The sequence below is a fragment of the Solea solea genome, chromosome 13 (genome assembly GCF_958295425.1).
Source record: "Solea solea chromosome 13, fSolSol10.1, whole genome shotgun sequence".
Taxonomy (NCBI): Eukaryota; Metazoa; Chordata; class Actinopteri; order Pleuronectiformes; family Soleidae; genus Solea; species Solea solea.
The window spans coordinates 14,011,452-14,028,535 of record NC_081146.1 but is presented as its reverse complement, the minus strand read 5'-3'; the positions used below and the strand labels follow the sequence as shown (position 1 = coordinate 14,028,535).

The 17,084-nt window shown below is 38.7% G+C and overlaps 2 protein-coding genes across 2 annotated transcripts in view; both read left to right on the top strand.

Moving 5' to 3' along the window:
• The first annotated feature begins 2,233 nt into the window (after nt 1-2,233).
• LOC131471612 (transcription factor E2F3-like) lies at nt 2,234-11,714 on the top strand. The gene is made up of 8 exons (XM_058648245.1): nt 2,234-2,773; nt 5,079-5,199; nt 6,230-6,360; nt 6,470-6,558; nt 7,750-7,912; nt 8,931-9,041; nt 9,611-9,752; nt 10,268-11,714. The coding sequence occupies exons 1-8, from the start codon at nt 2,492-2,494 to the stop codon at nt 10,558-10,560; spliced, it is 1,332 nt and encodes a 443-aa protein (XP_058504228.1). The 5' UTR covers nt 2,234-2,491; the 3' UTR covers nt 10,561-11,714.
• A 3,214-nt stretch (nt 11,715-14,928) lies between these two features.
• Nucleotides 14,929-17,084, top strand: part of cdkal1 (CDK5 regulatory subunit associated protein 1-like 1) — a 211,355-nt gene continuing 209,199 nt past the window's right edge. The window contains exons 1-2 of the mRNA XM_058648452.1: nt 14,929-15,066; nt 16,283-16,452. Coding sequence (XP_058504435.1) covers nt 16,295-16,452 — 158 coding nt within the window. The 5' untranslated portion in view covers nt 14,929-15,066; nt 16,283-16,294. The remainder of the gene's footprint in view (nt 15,067-16,282; nt 16,453-17,084) is intronic.

Here is a 17,084-nt window from a genome sequence, read left to right as displayed (position 1 = left end):
CCTTCCTTCCTCTGTCCTAGAATCCGTCAAGTCTGAGGCGGAAAAGATGATAAACTGCCTTTAAATAGTTTCCGGTCATTTTTTTCCACCAAAATAAAAGCACGTCTGACTAGTTCTTCACAACGAACCGAGAGTAAATTAGCATTGAATTGCAAGTATTTGCTTGGCGGAGTAGGACACAAAGATAAATGTCAGCTATCGTGAAACACCAAAATCCAACCAACATTTTATACTACTACTAACAATAATACTAATACTAATAATAATGCTATAAATTCATTTTATACTATTACAATTTACCATCAAAAATAATCAATGTATTTATATAATAGTAAATTATATCAAATAAAGAATGTAATATTATTTATAATATATATATATATAATGTTCTATTGTGTGTAGAAACGCTATGTGTCTAATGTCAAGTATGTAGAGCTGATATCGTTATATCGTAAAATTCTATTTTATTTTTTGTATTAAAAAAAAGCTACTGCACATGACTTCCGGTGATGTTCTGGAGTCTGTCTTTGCAGCTTGATTAACTGATAAATGGCGAGGGAGTCATGGTGGGACCTGGGTGGGGACCAGCCTGAGGCTTTTTAAACAAATGAGGTGTTAATGAATAAATATATTTATTATTAAACAGAGAAAGAAAACAGGACCAACTGTTTGGTCAAGTTAGTGAGCCTGGAGCAAGTGATATTATGTTTGTTTATGCAACTGAAAAGTCATTTTTAAAGATGATAAAATGATAAGAGGACCAAGCTGCTTACAACAGAGATGACTTTTTTCAATCTGTGAATTAAAAAATGTAAAAGGATGATCAGGCATGTGCAGTACTATGGTATTAGGTGTGTTTGAAGTATGAAGTAATTCAGATTACAGAATTGGTTGTACTTTGAAGTCAGTCTGTAAAAGACCACATCATGGACCGGCCGGGTTTCAATATTGCTTTAATAAGAATAATATGATCTTAATAATACCCAAGTTACAAGTTAGTACACTGGCTTGTAGGTCTGAGGGGACTTTACTGTTCAGTTTTTGCTGTGATAGATCAATGATGTACATTTTTTCAGTGGCACCTTGAAAACACAGTGTGTTGTTGTGCTTTGATGAATTTGCAAAGCTCGCATAGGATGAGTTTTCCAAATTAATAAGTAAATAACACAGAGTTTAATGGAACTAAAAAGGTTAATCTTTTAAAAATTATACATGCTCCACTTGTTGTTTATACCTGTTTACTGTCATTTGTTTGTCTATATATATTTGTATTTCTAACAGGAGCAGCTGTACTTAAACTGCTTGCTCCTTTTGGATCCATAAAGTATCTCAGTAGCCAATGCATTCTGATTCTGATGGCTGTGCTGCCTTTTCTGTGTGACAAGTTTTATCTTTGCTTGTTGTCAATATAAGGTTTAATGTGAGGTCAAAAATAAAGGTGATTTATCATGAAAATGAGAAGCAATAACATAAAACAAAGATGCACAAAACAAATACATTTGCTTTAACAAAAACAAACAAACAAACACACACAATAGTCTGCAATAAATAAAAAAAGGATTCAATGCTTCTCATCAGAATATAAACAACATATATGTTACTTTTTATACCAAGTACCACCTGAGAAAATATTAAGCTCTCAAAGTAACACCATTATTGACAACGTTAAAATACACTGGTGGAAATAGGCAGAGCAAAGTCAGCTATGGACTCATTCACAATCATCTTCCTCACATACACTTCACTCACTGGTATAATGAAATTACACTAACTTGGAGTGAGAGATGAGATGAATCTAATTGTTATTATTAAATTTATTATAATTATTTTGATATTTGTTTTATTGTCTATGCAATCCTCAGCTCCACGTCGATCACATACACATACAATATGTAAAATGAGTAAAATATGTAGTGGAAAGATAAAGGTTTAGTGGGTGTGCAAAGTAATACGAGTGTGTTTGTTGGTTGCTTTAGTCATCATTTCTTGTTTGGTACAGTGGGTCACTTGCGCCACTCAGCGTTCTGTCAAATATAGCACAAAGGCGTGTCGGTGACGTCACATATTTACAACTGCCAATGAACACGTGGCGCACTGAGCCGTGGGCTGCCATTGGTCGATGCTGCACCAAAATCGGCGGAGTGCTGACGCTGATCAGCCAATGAAGTATGGCATGCAAATTCCGTTTAAAAATTTCCCGGGAAATCCGAGTTTCGCGGGAGGGCTCTTGAGCGCGCAAACCGTATCCCTTCATTCATCAGGCCGTTTCCTGAAGCCATTTCTCGACGGCTGAAACGAGAGTTGCGCTACTTTTTAATCCGTTGCATCTGCCTAAATGCAACATTTTAAAGAAAAATACTTGACTAAAGTCGATGAATCAGACTTTCATCTTCACTTTGGCCTGATTATTTTTGAAACTGTCGCGGCGGATTAGCAGCCAGACGGGCTCGAAAGTACAGAGACAAGAAAGGGGTTACCCTGAATACGCAAGATGAGAAGAGGGATCTCCTCGGCTCCGGACAAAGTGATTTTAGCGGGGGTTGGGGGCTCTCCTCTGGACAATAATATCATATTAACAACCCTGTCGGATCGTTTAAACCCCGGACAATCCAACGCTACGTATATCCAAATAATAACCGCCTCTCCGCCTTGCAACATTACACAGACATCAAATGTGTGTTTATCCGAGCCGCAGATAAACAACATTTACACAACTCCACAACAAGCTGCAGCAAACGGAACTGGACAACGACCCACTCTGGGGAGACCACCGGTAATAACCTACACAGCTCGTTTTGGAAACATGCTACAACTAGCCATAAACACCACAAAATGTTAGCCTGCTATGTTAGCCGAGCTTGTTGTTCGGGCAGCTAACGTTAGCTATGTTAGCCAGAGCTTCTCCCCCAACACTCAACCCGTAGCGAGGTGGCTAACTAGCCAAGTTGGCCAAGTGGCTTGCTTAAGTGGATTTGGTGACTTTTATGGAAGCACACGGCGAGTTTAAGTTAGTTTGAATGTACGCGGACACGGCTCTGTCATGTAGTAGCGTGCTAGGCTAACTTCATGGTGCTTTTGAGTGTGCTTTAACCCTGGCAGCCAGGTGGAAGTGTTGGTAAGAGATGAGTAACGTTAGCGGTGGCCTAGTGGCTGCTGTTGGTGTCTTAATTTGGGGGTTGGGGGATTTTTTTTTTGGACAGGCTCTGACTCTTGGCTATTTTTTCACGCTTTGAAGCAGCACACGAGTGGCTAAACTTGCACAGACACGGAGGGGCTTGTCGTGCAGCTTAAAGGTTTACTCCAGCTTTAATACGACTCGATACATATTCCTCACAGTCGTCCCCGAAGATGCAAGCCAACTTGGATGAAGCTTGACAAATGTGTTAGCTGTGTATGCTAGTCGCAGCAGTGTTGATCATTATAGGACAACATAACTCGCTGTCGCCCTTGACCTTAATTCTGCACTAATGTCTTTATATCCCTCTGCTGTCCACACAGTGTAACGTTATGGTGACTTTCATGACCCAAGTAAAGTGAAACTTGAGTTTGTTGCTTTGGGTGCTGATGCTCGTTTCCTGTATTATCAACATGCAGCACAAACCACACCAAATAGTTTGAGCAGCATTCGGGGTGTTGGTTCGTTCCTGGCTGTTCATCTTTCATGAACTAAACCAGACGCTCTTTGCTGTCGGCTGAAGCCATGACCAGGCTGGGGTGAGGGGAGCAGCTTGCTGTTTTAAAATGGCTGACATTTTGGCTGTCAAAGGGCATATTATTTTCTTACTCTAGGCCTAGACCATAAAAGAAAGTATTAAAGGTGGGCTTAAGTGTGTTCAAAATAATTTCAGGTAATTACACATTGTCTGCACCACATGTTTAGAGGGAAATGCAGCAGTATATGAGGACTGAGCTTCTTAAAGACACTAACATAAAGGGTGGGTGCTTGCAAATGTGGAAACCCTAAGGTTTCCCTGGTTTAAAAGACCATTCACAGAGTCCTTTTTCAGATGATTGTAAAATTCATATTTCTTTAATTCTTCAAATGACCATGTCAAAGCTAGGGATGGATGTGGCATAATATAACCTCATGCCACAGAGTAATATGGAGGAGAAACTGAAGTTTGTCCACTGACTCGCACATTATTGTAATAAATGTGAGTTTCTATCGCAGAGTTCAGCTCCTTGACGAGACAAGTTGTTGGATAGAGGAGATGGCTATGTCTGGACACATCAGTCCTATCCGATCACTAACAATTGACAGTGCAAACAGTCTTCCTGAAAATATCTTGCAGAAAAAAAGATGTTCCTGCCCTCTGAACATTGTCCATTATGCCATGAAGACAATGCCAATTTAATGGGCAGGATAAAGAGTCCAGGTTTTTACTGGAGAAATGGCAAATGAGTTCATAAGTACTTATTTTTTTGGTTTGTAATGAAAACACTAGGACTGCAAAGACATTGCTTTAAATGATAGTAATACCTTGAGTTTAAGTTTAGCACATTCTGGTTTGTGTCGCTGTTGAAAGTGATAAACACGTGGCTTTGTAAAAAACAAACTAGAAACTCTAAAGAATCAACATGAACATCAGACAATAAACTCACATTTGACCTGTGAGCTGTGAGATTTTTATTTGGTGGGTGTGATAAAGTATAATTATGGTGCAAAAAATAAGCCGGGATCCTTGCATAACAGTTTGGTATTTTACAACATTACTGCACAGCAGGAGTGATCAGACTCATGGATGTGACTCACTCAGAAGCTATGTGGTTTGGTTTTGGTCAGTCATTCTTGAAAAGAAGAAATCAGAAACTGGTTTTATGATGCTTGTGCATAAGATGGACACTTTTAATGAAAAACATGTGTGTTCATCACTTCAGAAAATAGAGTGAACATGCCTTGATCAGAAATTAAGTGATAGAGTCTCAGGGATAATGCCCTTACGATATTTCTGACCCAATTTAATGAAGCGTCACTATGCTATTCACCATGACGGGGGAATGTCTTTAAATGTGACTAAATGCATGCTGTAAGATCAAACAGAATGTCTGCTTTTAACTGTAACTTTACGGCGTTCTAGGCAAAAAGGCGATTGGCACTCGATGATTCAGATCACCAGTACCAGACAGAACCAGTCAGAACTCCAAGAGGCAGAGGTGGAGCCACAGCGACAAATGGAGCCCGACTAAAGACACCCAGAAGTAAGAAGCAGAAAGCCATTAAGAGACTTCTCACAGTCATTCAGTACATTTGCCTTATTATTCATGAAATGTACAACATGCTGGTGAGAACTTAAATGTCCCCCACCTGGTGATTATTAAAACCATAGGTTAACTGTTCTCCATTACTTGACCTGCACTAGAGCCTTTTATCCCTTTTTCATGTATGTCACACACACCCAGCTGATTATGACTGATTGAGTCATTTGTCTTTGCCATTTCCTGACTGGAAAAAGAAAACACCGAAGTGTTTGACTGCCCTAACATTGCAATGTGTGTCATATAAAATGTTGTCCAGCCTGTTTTCCAAAATGACCACACAGTTGAATGTACATTTTTGTGCCACAGTCACAGCATAATGTCGAATGATGAGCTTCACACAGTTAGGATTTACTTAAAAGGGACTGTATTCTATCTGTTAAATATATACTGTTCTTTTTCTGTGGTCCGGTTGACTTGAATTGCTGTTACATTCAATTTTGGAGTCTTAAATTCTTGCTAAACATATACACTCACTTTATTAGGTACACAGCACCTGGTGAGGTATTCTGCTGTGACCATCTGCTTTTGCATTCAGTGTGTTTTCAGAGATGCTCTTCTGCTAACCTTGATTGTAACAAACGGTCATTTGAGTCATTGTTGCCGTTCTATTATGTTGAACCAGTCTGGCCATTCTTATCTGTCCTCTGGTATCAACAAGGCAGAAAACTGCCGCTCAATGGACATTTTTCTCTCTTTCGAACCATTCTCTGACAACTTTAGATGTGTTGTCTGTGAATATCCCAGTAGATCACTGTAATAGTGACTTAAATCCCCTTTCTTCGCTCTGTTTGAACTTTAACAGGTCGCCTTGACCATGTCTACATGCATAAATAGAGTTACTCTCATCTACCCAATTAGATATTTTTGTTAATGAGCAGTTACACATGTATACCTAATACAGTGGCTGAGTGTAAATATCTAGTACAACCCTTAATAATTTTCTGTTCCTGCTATCTTTTCTTTACCCCAGCTCCCAAATCTCCACCAGAAAAGACGCGATATGACACCTCACTTGGCCTGTTAACAAAGAAGTTTGTGGACCTTCTTGCTCAGTCTGCTGATGGTGTTTTAGACCTCAACCTTGCAGCTGAAACCTTACAGGTACTTGAATGTGTCTGTTGAGTGCATTAAATGATTCAGTACGTTTATGGTTGACCATTGCTTGATAAATATGCAGTTAAGACTATAGACCTGTATTCTCTCGATTCAGGTACAGAAAAGACGGCTATATGATATCACAAACGTACTAGAGGGCATTCATCTCATCAAGAAGAAGTCGAAGAACAACATTCAGTGGATGTAAGTTGTCATTCAGTCAATACTTGGATTATATATTTTTAAGAGAACATTTTGTTATACCTAACAAAATTTTAGGTGTTTAGTGGTTGTTTGCACCCGAACAACTACTAAAAGTGAGAGAAATATGTCAGAGTGACAGTGGTAAAGATTGTGTGGGCAATGGCCAGCTTCTGCTACAATTTTTTTTTTTTACTTTAATGGTGACAAAAGAATGAAAACATGGCTTTTAATTAAAGTACTCTGTGGTTGTCCACTGCTTTTTTACAGAGCAGATGCAACAAGCAGAATGTCTTTATTTTGTTCACAAAGGTGACAGACAGGGTGAGCATGCTGTATGTACACCTCCAAAGGTTTTCAGCTACACATGTTTGAAAAACACAGATTTAGCAAGTCTTTACTTAGTTGGTTGGGTATCTGGGCAACATAAGTACCCACAAGGAAAAGTTAGTGAATGCGACAGAAAACAACTTACTTTAACAAACAATTGAAAGGCAATGATAACAGCACACATCACACAAACACATTCACTAACACTCTTTTTTTTGTAATATACAAGTGGCTAAAATTAGGCAACCTACACTGCAAAGCATTGCTGGAAATCTAAATTTAACTATTAAAGCAAACACAAATGTATGAAAAAAGGCAACTGACAGCACATTGGTAACAAGATGTTCTGTGATTGTATTTATGTCATGGCAGCACTGCAGCTCAGTCTCCCCTTTACTCAATGGTGGTATTGAACGTGCCATATACATAACAGAAACAAGGGAAACACCAAAGCAAAGCCACAAAAATGTTGTGTTTTGAAAGTCTTAAGGTTTGTCTTCAATTATTGCGTTATGTGTCATGTAACAGTTTTGGCCAGTAAATGGGTTCAGAGTTTTCCTTGGCCTCTACAGCACATGGAGACAAGTGGCTGCATGCAAGCTGTTTCCACATTAAAGTGTGAAGAGACCTGATTGTGCCACAGTCCTCTGCAAATATAATTATATTTTCATATGTTCGATACTATCTGAGAGAGACTTGGTTTATCACAGACACAATTTTCATCATCCTTCAGTTTTGTTGTCCACTCGAAATGTTTTTGTTTGTTTGTTTTTTTTTTTTCAAACCAAGCACAACTGAGATGAAAGCCCCATTTTTACTCTCTCTCTCTCTCTCTCTCTCTCTCTCCCCCTCTCTCTCTCATAGGGGCTGCAGTTTGTTGGAGGTAGAAGGAGCACTGAACCAGAGACAGAGGCTAACGGCAGAGGTTTCTGCACTGGTAGAAGAAGAGCAGAAGCTTGAACAACTTATTCAGAGGTGCAGCCTGGACGTGAGACACATGAGCGAGTTGCCAAGCAACCAGAAATATCCTTTTGTTTGTTTTAACCACTATTACTATAACTACTATATTAATTTATTACCATTAGATACTGCAAACATGACAGCTATCCAACTGTCTTTATAGAACATGTTTTTGAATTTTTATGTCATCTTACTCCTGTGTCGTCAGTCCTAGATAGTGCTTTTCATATACCACAAGACCTATATATGAAATAAAGAACATAGCAAAGCAAAACACTGTTTGACGGGGGAGCCTTTTCACTGCTGCACAACACAGTGAAAAGGAGAAAGAAGTATTTGTGGTAGTAACTGCAGCAATGAGCACTGTACTCCACCAACTTAGCATAAATGACCTATTACCCAAGGATTCCACTGCATTGGTGTTGCCTCCCGCGAACACTCCGTTCTGCTGTTGCTGTCTACGCTTGTTCTGTCAATACCCACCGGCGCCGTTCACGGCTCTGTCAACGTGCGGCACGGCCAGGCGATTGTGCTCAATTCTGCTGAATTGAAGTGTTGTGTTCCCACTACCGGCAAAAATGGAACACTCTGCACAGGAGCAGCAGGCTGACAGAACGACGACAGTGGCGATATGCAATGCAAACGGAGTCGGTGGAAGCTGACACATGTAAGGTGGATGCGTGTCACTCTCGATGCAATGGAGAGGCATGCAGTGGCATCCTGGGGTTAGAGTACCGATCATGTATGCAGTTACATGCACATACTTTGCGCCACTCCCTCTAACTTGACCACAAGCACACACTCCCTCAACTGTGCCTCTCTCTCACTGGAGCACTAGTTCATGCTTATGCATAAAAAAAATATATATATATGCATAAGCATATCTTACCACCCAGCACTACTCCTATGCCACATAAAACAAATCTCTTAGACATTGTGGTGTCAACATACTAACCAACTCCTCCGGTTTTACTAAACCAATATGTTGTTGCTGTATGGGCGTTAATGGATGGCTACCTACACTTTAGTATCAACATGCGCTGACATGGTGGTGTGATTTCTTTAACGCTTGCGTCTTCACATATGCCTATGTGACATACCAAGACATCAAACAGCTGGGAAACCTCCGAGACCAGACTGTTATTGTCGTCAAAGCTCCCACAGACACCAAACTAGAAGTACCAGACCCTGATGAGGTACGTATACAAGACATTGCCACAATAATCTGGATTTGTTGTTTTTGATGTTGTCATCCAACCTATGACTTGTATTTACATTTTGGAAACTGTACTGATAACCCAAAGGATAATAGATGGAGTTTCAATGTAAATTCAAGTGTTTTCTGTAGTGATAGCATATGCCTCTGCTTAGTTTTTATACTTAACGGACAACCTTGTTGTTGGTCAAACCCCATCTTTCACTTTTTGACATCAGAATCTTTCTGAATTGGTGCAGGAAATGTAAGTTGCAGCAGACTTTTCCAGTATGTAATTTCTACATGAACAACAGCACATCTTTCAATTAAAGTTATCCTTCCTGAGAGTAGGTGATACTGGTGGTTTTGTAAGATATGTGGCTGCTGGCATCTCGGCAACCAAGTCAGTCTAAAATCAGATATTTTGTATTACCTTGTCTGTTGTGGAAGATCCTCAAGATAAGGCAACAGGGAAAGAATTGTACTTGAATAAACTCAGTCTTTTTATCCATCATATCAAGTGTAGTTCTGCCAGCGTTGAACTGATTGTGCTTTGTTTTCTCTCTCCAGAGTTTGTCCATCCATCTGACCAGCTCCAAAGGTCCAATAGAAGTCTTGCTGTGCCCAGATGAGGAAAATGACCCGAGGAGTCCTGTAAAAAATGGCGGTACAGACATCAACGGGAACTCACCTTTCCTAACGGTCCTTCAAGGTTTGTTTCACACGAACACAGACTCCAGGTTTATTTGACTCTTTATTTGAATGTGTGATTGAATGGGTGAAGGGTAAAAGCCTCAAGACTACAAAAGTGCTATGTAAATACAGACCATTTCCCATGTACGCACCACAGAGTTTTTTGATATATGTAACGGCAGCTTTTGTCGTTTGCCATTGTGCCGGTGCGTTGGTGCACATGAGCTGGTTATAGGTCTGGCTCCAACAAGAAATATAGAATGTGTGTCTGGTTCAAGTCAGGTTTGATCAATATTCTCTTGGTGGGGTACAGACAGAAAAAAACTCTTGTAGCAAACATTGCATGCACCCTCTGCTGGATTCTAAAAGGTACTACTTAAATAGGCACTTACAAGATGGCAGGTGGCATTTCATGCATGTGATGCAAGTTCAAAGGGGAACTTTTCATCCCCTATTTGAAATACATATCACATTTTGAATAAAAAGTGACAGTCCTACTGTATAATAACAATTTAACTCCACTTGCTTTCACAGATCCCAGCTGCAAGACCAACTCTCCTAGTTCCTCTGTGGCTCCACCTCCCTCCTCTTTAGCTGTCTCTGTCACAACGCTCTCCCCCATCTCGTCCCCTTACACCAGTCTTCTCCAACAGACAGAAGACCAGATCCCTTCTTCTTTGGGGCCTTTCTTAAACCTTGGACCTCCTCTTCTGGACCAAGAGGACTACCTTTTAGGTTTGGGAGATGACCAGGGAATAAGTGATTTGTTTGAAGCCTATGACTTTGATAAAATGCCCTCCTGCCTGGATGACCTCCTGTGTAGCTAGCATTAGCTAACTGGAATGCAGATTGTGCCTGTGAGATGTGGAGAATCAGAGGGAATTTGATGCTTATGACTGACTGTGTAGTTAGTGGGAGCCAGTTTTGAATAGATGGAAATGGCCCTTTCAGTCCCAGTGGGACTAAATGACCTGTTCTCTCAGGGTGTGAGAGAGAAATGGCCTTGAATGATTTTCACACACAGATGTGACTGGTTGATGTGCAGACATAATCCATTAATCCTTGTCTCAGGCTTATGTAAGGCCTCCAGTGTAGCTGAGCATTGGTGAGCATCTGGTCTGTCTGACCAACGATGGGAGGGAAATTATCCGCCCACTGTTAGCGAGGGTCATGTCAGTGAAAAGAGAACAGTTTGAAAATATTCACGTTACCTGGCATTAACATATTCTCAGTAATATGAGTTAAGCATATATCATTCAAGAATAAATACACCTGATGTGATCACCTGAGACCATCGGTGAAGTTCTCTGCAGGGAAGAAGAAAACTTGACTAAGGATGCTGCACCTATGATGATTTACAGGGTTGAAATAAATCTGTTTTGGCAACAGATGATAAAGATTTACCTGTGTTTTCCCAATTATGCATTTTCTTGTAGGTTTTCTTGTAATTTCATCCAGGTATTCCATCCTGAAGATATGCTAATGCCAAGTGCTGTGAGGAGAGGGGTTACTAAAGACCTTTTTAGTGATTGCATTCTTTTACACCATGATCTGTGATTGAGCTGCTCCCTGTTTTGTAGGCATTTTCTGTGTTCAAATGTAGACCATTTTAGAAACTAAAATAAATCTCTTAAGAAAATGGGGCAGTTTGGGTGCACTTCATCCATGACTACAGTTCATTTACAGTTGTGTTCAGCACGCTGAGGCATTGGCCACCTATCCTGTGTGTTGTGTGTGTGTGTGTGCACCCGCTCAGACTCGTATCAGGATGTCTGATTCCAACGTTTGGAAGAATGTGACTGTTGTGTACAAATAAGCACTGTGTAGATTGATTGAGAGTGGCATGAATGTTTTTATGCCCGTGAGTGAAAATTCAAGTCAACTGTAAAATGATAATGGAAAATAGTGAGTGCGCCCTAAATGCTCTTAAAATAAACAAGCAGTCTTATACCCATTCACCTGATCATCCTATCACCTGCAATCAATTGTATAACCTCAATTTGTAAAGTGCAATGACTCATGCAAATATTTTCAACTGGGGGGGGAAGTGATGTCTAACCTAATTAAACCCAGATTTTATTTTTGTTGCTAATTGAGGCCTGACAAGCCATCACTCCTGTGTAATTTGGGAGGTCTAATGTATATAAATCTTGCTTGTTGGGACACAAGCCAGGTTTACTTATATTGTTTATATTTTGAAAAGTCAGGGCTGAAACTTTCCCTCTGTTTTGCTGCTTTTCATGTATTCCTGCCATAGCCATCAGCAGAAGCTGCCACAAAAAACCCTTCCCCTAATGCCTCTTTAGTTAGACTGTGTTGTGATATCAGAAACATTTGACATTGAATCACTTGATGTGCACTGTACTGAAAGCAGTGTGGCAGACAGGTTAGGTGAGTATTAGTCTTTTTATGTTGTTTTATGGATTTTAATACTGTAGAAGTAACTAATATCGTTACCTAGCCATCACACAGCCACCCTTTTGAGGCTGTAGCATGTAATGGAGGGCTTATTTCTCACCATTTATTGAAAAAATTTTTTTAAATAATTAAAACTACCATTATTGTAACTAAGCAGATTCAGTTCGGTCATCCAAATCTTGTGTTTGGCTTCACTAAAACTCAAAATGGTTGCTAAAAAACACCTACTTGAGCTAAGAGGATGTAGAGATGTGGTTTTCCTCTGTATACATTTGGAGCACTGTTGCTGTCTAATAGCTGCATGTGTTTGACATCCCTGATATCGACAAAAAACAAACGACTTGCCTGAAACCTATAGCTTTTTAACCTAGAGAAACCTGCGGCTGCTAATGCTAACTCCCCCTGACCTGATTGATGTGTGCTTGAGTTATTACGTATGCAGCATGTGTGAATAAATGTCAAAAATCAAGCTTGCTAAAGAGTAAGCTTACAATGTGTGTAAATTCATGTATAGTTTTCTAATTGTTTTCATCGCACAAGGTACTGTAGGCTACCTCTTACTACATTTCTGACAATAGTAATAGGGCATAGAGGTAGTGTGTGTGTGTGTGTGTTTGAATCCATAGAAATAACATTATTTTTGGTGTGATATTGGATATTACCATTGCACTTTTGTCATTTCGGAGGTGTGAGATCCTGTTTAACCTGATCGAGTAATGAGTATTGGCTTTGCTCTTAAAGTCTTGTGCTTTCACATCTTAAATTGGGGATGCACATTTAATTGATAGTGAAGTGGAAAAATGTATTGCAATATTTTTTATTGGCTATTTTCTATACCTTACTGTCAGCTTCCATCTCCCAAAAAGTAGTACACTTTTAAAAATACATACTGTATCTGCAGGTGTTCATTCAAAGTTAGTCTGCCCTCACATTGCCCCACTGAACAAGGCTCAGTGACCTGTTGATCTGTGCTGATGTGCATTGTGTTTTGTGATACAGAGGATGATCATTTAGTTTAATTTTTGCTTTCCTGCCATTTTCACTTAATCAGTTTTAAAGCCTGTTAAAACAGCATTTATTTTTGTTCCCATTTGTTTCTGAACCTCATCCATTCATCACAACTTGGCACAGTTTGTGTCACCATCACAAGTGAATGCAATTTGACTAAGTGTCATTTTTTGTTTTGTATTTATGGAAAAGTCAATGTTTTTCCTAACATTTGAGTAACATTATCTGGGCCATTTTCCATACAAATTTGCAGTTAACCCCCCCCCCCCCCATCTCTCACAAGTGACCAGAATCTGGTTGCTATTTTATCCACTTTTATGTGAGAAAAACTTGAATTCACCACTTTCTAATGGAATGTTGTAGATTCTAATGGACTTCTAATGCTCATTAGCCAGTGTTTGGGCGTATTATGAGTGAGTTGAAAAAAAACTACATTTCTAAAATGCGAAGGATGTATGATTAGCCCTTGCAGGAAGTCATCATTTGACACAGTGTGTTAATTTTAGTTTATGTAGAAAAAGCATCGTTTTTTTCCTGCTGTTTTGATATGGTTATTCTTAAGCTGTTACCAAATACAATCAGACCCATAAAGCTTCTGCAATGGAAATGTGAAAAGTAAACTATTTTCTTGGAAACAATTGACTGTAAAATATGATGTTGATGCTTGTTTCCGTTGATTATGAGAACAATAGCTGTAATATCATTACCTTTTTTTGCTATTTGAACGCATGGGTGAAAGTATTTGCGTGCTGTTGAATGTAAAAGGTAAAGTCATTTGTTGGTTTTGATGCGTGTTATTCAGTTATATAAACTGTTTCTTTAACATCTGTTGAATGAGGAAACTGTGTTGTATTTGTTGGGGTGGGTGGGTTATATGGATTTTTGTACTGTGGGCATTTGTAACTAAAAATTTGAATAAAGACGATATAAATAAAGAATTGAAGTGTTGTCTCTCTAAATGTCCAGTGCATAAGATTCAGGTGAAATTATTTCCATGGGGCAGAAATGGAATATCAAATAACTACAGATGTTTTCATTACACAAAATTAACCTTTGAGTTTTTATGACAACTAAAGGCTACCACAGTTAAACTGACATGCTTGGAAGGTAAGGGTGAGGTGAGAAATGCTCAGCTGCAACATGCTACTTCACATGTTTATTGATTATTACTATTCATTTTAGTGTTGAATTAAAAAACAAAATATCAGCTGTACTGCTGAATGATTTAATATGGGAATATTAAGGTGATTTAAACTAGAAACATCATCCGTCCATTGATGTGCTTCATTTAAAAAATATAATAAGTAAATAATAAAAAAGAAATCGTTGAATATTCTTAAATTAGTCCCAGTACCAATGAACATGGGAAAGATAACTGCTCGAATTAAAATAAAATATGTTCAAAGGTTTTGAGCCGTAATTTAATGATGAACGAAAATAATACATTTGGAGCACATAGTCAATGTTTTTTTTTATCGCTTTTCTGTTATGGTTGGTAGACAAAGTTTTGAAACGGAAATTTGTGTCTTTACTGAAAGCACTAAATGGAACATTGTTAATAATACCCAAATGACAGCAACTGTTAAGCATATTATAACAGTTATATTGATATATATCAATATATATTGATATAAATTTAGCAATTTATAGAATAAAATCTCATCCAAAAGGGCATTAAATCGGGTCAAATACTGTAAATAAGTTCTTGAGTTTTGTCCTAAAAAAAACCCATAACGCTACTACTTAGGTTTGTCCCTCTGCACCTGCCGTTGCCAGGCACAAGTATGGCAGTCTGGGAGTTGTGAGTTGTTGTTTTGATGGTGTAAAGAATAAATTGTCTTTGCTTTCGAGGGACACGTTGCTGGTGAATCGCATTTATCTCAACCAACCATCCCACTGCAGCCAAGGTAGGGGACACTGACTCTATTTGACGTTTAATTTCCGCACAAAATAAGGGACACGTGGGTAATGAGCTAATCCTAGCTAATGAGGCTAGCCATGCTACTAGCTAGCTTGGACATATTGACCAACAAAATCAAACTGCGGGCCTGAAGGTGTCTGTTAATTTACACACTAAGGTGGAGTTTTCAGTCAACGACAGCGAATTTAAATTGTGCAGCGTTTGAATGTTCAGGGTTTATAGGTAAGAGTCGGATGAAAAAAGAAAACATTAGCCTGACCGTCAAAATGATTTTTTCATAGGTTAAAACGACACATCTTGTCAGTAAATTGTTATTTGAATGCATTGATTATTACTGTGATAACTGGTGTTTATAGCAGAGTAATTACAAACATTTTCACTGATTGTTATGTTTAAGAATTTTTTTTAAAATACCACGTACATGTAGCTTGGTGATTTCTGTGATATTTCCAACAAAACAGAGCAGAATATGCATTGTTGTCTGTGTAGACGTTGCAAGATCACCTAAGGTTGACGTCTGCTTATAATGAACCAACAAATGCATTGTTCCTGAACCTACAGACATCCAAATGTTATGACTTAGTGGACCTGTCACCTGCAACCAATTGTATAACCTTTGAAAGTTATGTTTAAAATAAAAATGACCTCAATGACGCCAAAGAGATGAATTAAATGTTTTAAAATAAGAGCATTTAAGACAGAGAAAAACGGTATATCAGTTTAGGGTGTGGATCTGTGGAACAGCTGCACAGATGAATTAAAATTGTGTACTTCACTTTTCAAACTTAATTTTTTTTATTTATACATGTATGGAGAGAGTGATATTTTTGTCTCGAAATACATTTATTTATTTGTTTTGATTTTTAGGTGCAGCTACTGTCTTGCAATAATGGATTATTGTTGTTTGTTTACCCCCAAAAACATTATTTTGTTGTCATATTGTTCAGTTTAGGCAATGATTTTATTAGACCTGTATTTAGTTTACTTTTGGAGCAAATAAACAGCAAGACGTCGACATTGACAAAACATTGATCATAAGAACACTCACAGCGAAGGAGGTCAAGACAGCTTGTACTTCAAAGACACCTGTAAAAACGTTTGCTAAATAAATATCGATCCATACGTTTTAGTGACTTTGCGGTCTCGCTTTTTTAGAGACTAAAATGATGATCTGCTGAATTGTTGACTAAGACTCTGTATAGTTTCAGGCCATCATGCCGTCTACCTGTGACTCCCTGATCGACGACATCGAAGACATGGTATCTTCTAGTGACCCCACTCCTCACGAGAGACTGAGTGCTAGAAAGAATATCATTCCGAGGTCCAGGAAAAGAAAAGAGCTTCTCAGCAATGAGGAGCTGCAAGCTGACAGGTAGGTCAAATGTTTGATAAAGTGCTTAGTAATGGATAGTTGTTTGTTCTGGTATTCTGCATACAGGTTGATTAAGGCTGTTTTGGCTTGCTATGGTCCTTTTTCTCACAGCAGACATTCTGACAGCATAGGTGTTACAGGTAACATTAACAATGGCTCTGCTTAATGTCTGTAAAGTTATGTTGAGGCTAAAGGTAAATCAGATTTTTTTTCTTTAATCAGATTTTCACAGGCAAACTGTTTGCACTGTTGACTGCAAGTGACAAAATGAGTTATGTGTGTCAAGACATACCAAACCTATCTGTGGTTTGTTTGGTAGCAACATATACGTATCCATGTTTGTGATGTGGCTTTCATACATGCATTTAGGAAAAATAGTGGTGCATCAATTCACAATCACCTTGTTGTAAGTTGTAGTGCAGATCTTCTCCACTGCACAAAAGTTTTTTAGCACTCTGCGGTGTGATTAAATACTTCTAGTGCTTCCGACACTAGTTTGACATCGTTGTGTGTCATGTGATGCAAGTGATGCAAGACAATTTGAAATCTGATTTGAGCAATCAGAATGGATTTCTTTCAGATGTGGTTTGAATTTTTATTTTTTGTGTGGGACAATGCCTGTCAAAACAGAG

Excerpts from the sequence above, each read along its gene's own strand:
- LOC131471612 (XM_058648245.1), top strand. The coding sequence starts at position 2,492 with ATGAGAAGAGGGATCTCCTCGGCTCCGGACAAAGTGATTTTAGCGGGG. Across the intron at positions 6,559-7,749 it reads AAGAACAACATTCAGTGGAT|GGGCTGCAGTTTGTTGGAGG; the intron begins GTAAGTTGTCAT and ends TCTCTCTCATAG. Across the intron at positions 7,913-8,930 it reads TGCCAAGCAACCAGAAATAT|GCCTATGTGACATACCAAGA; the intron begins CCTTTTGTTTGT and ends GTCTTCACATAT.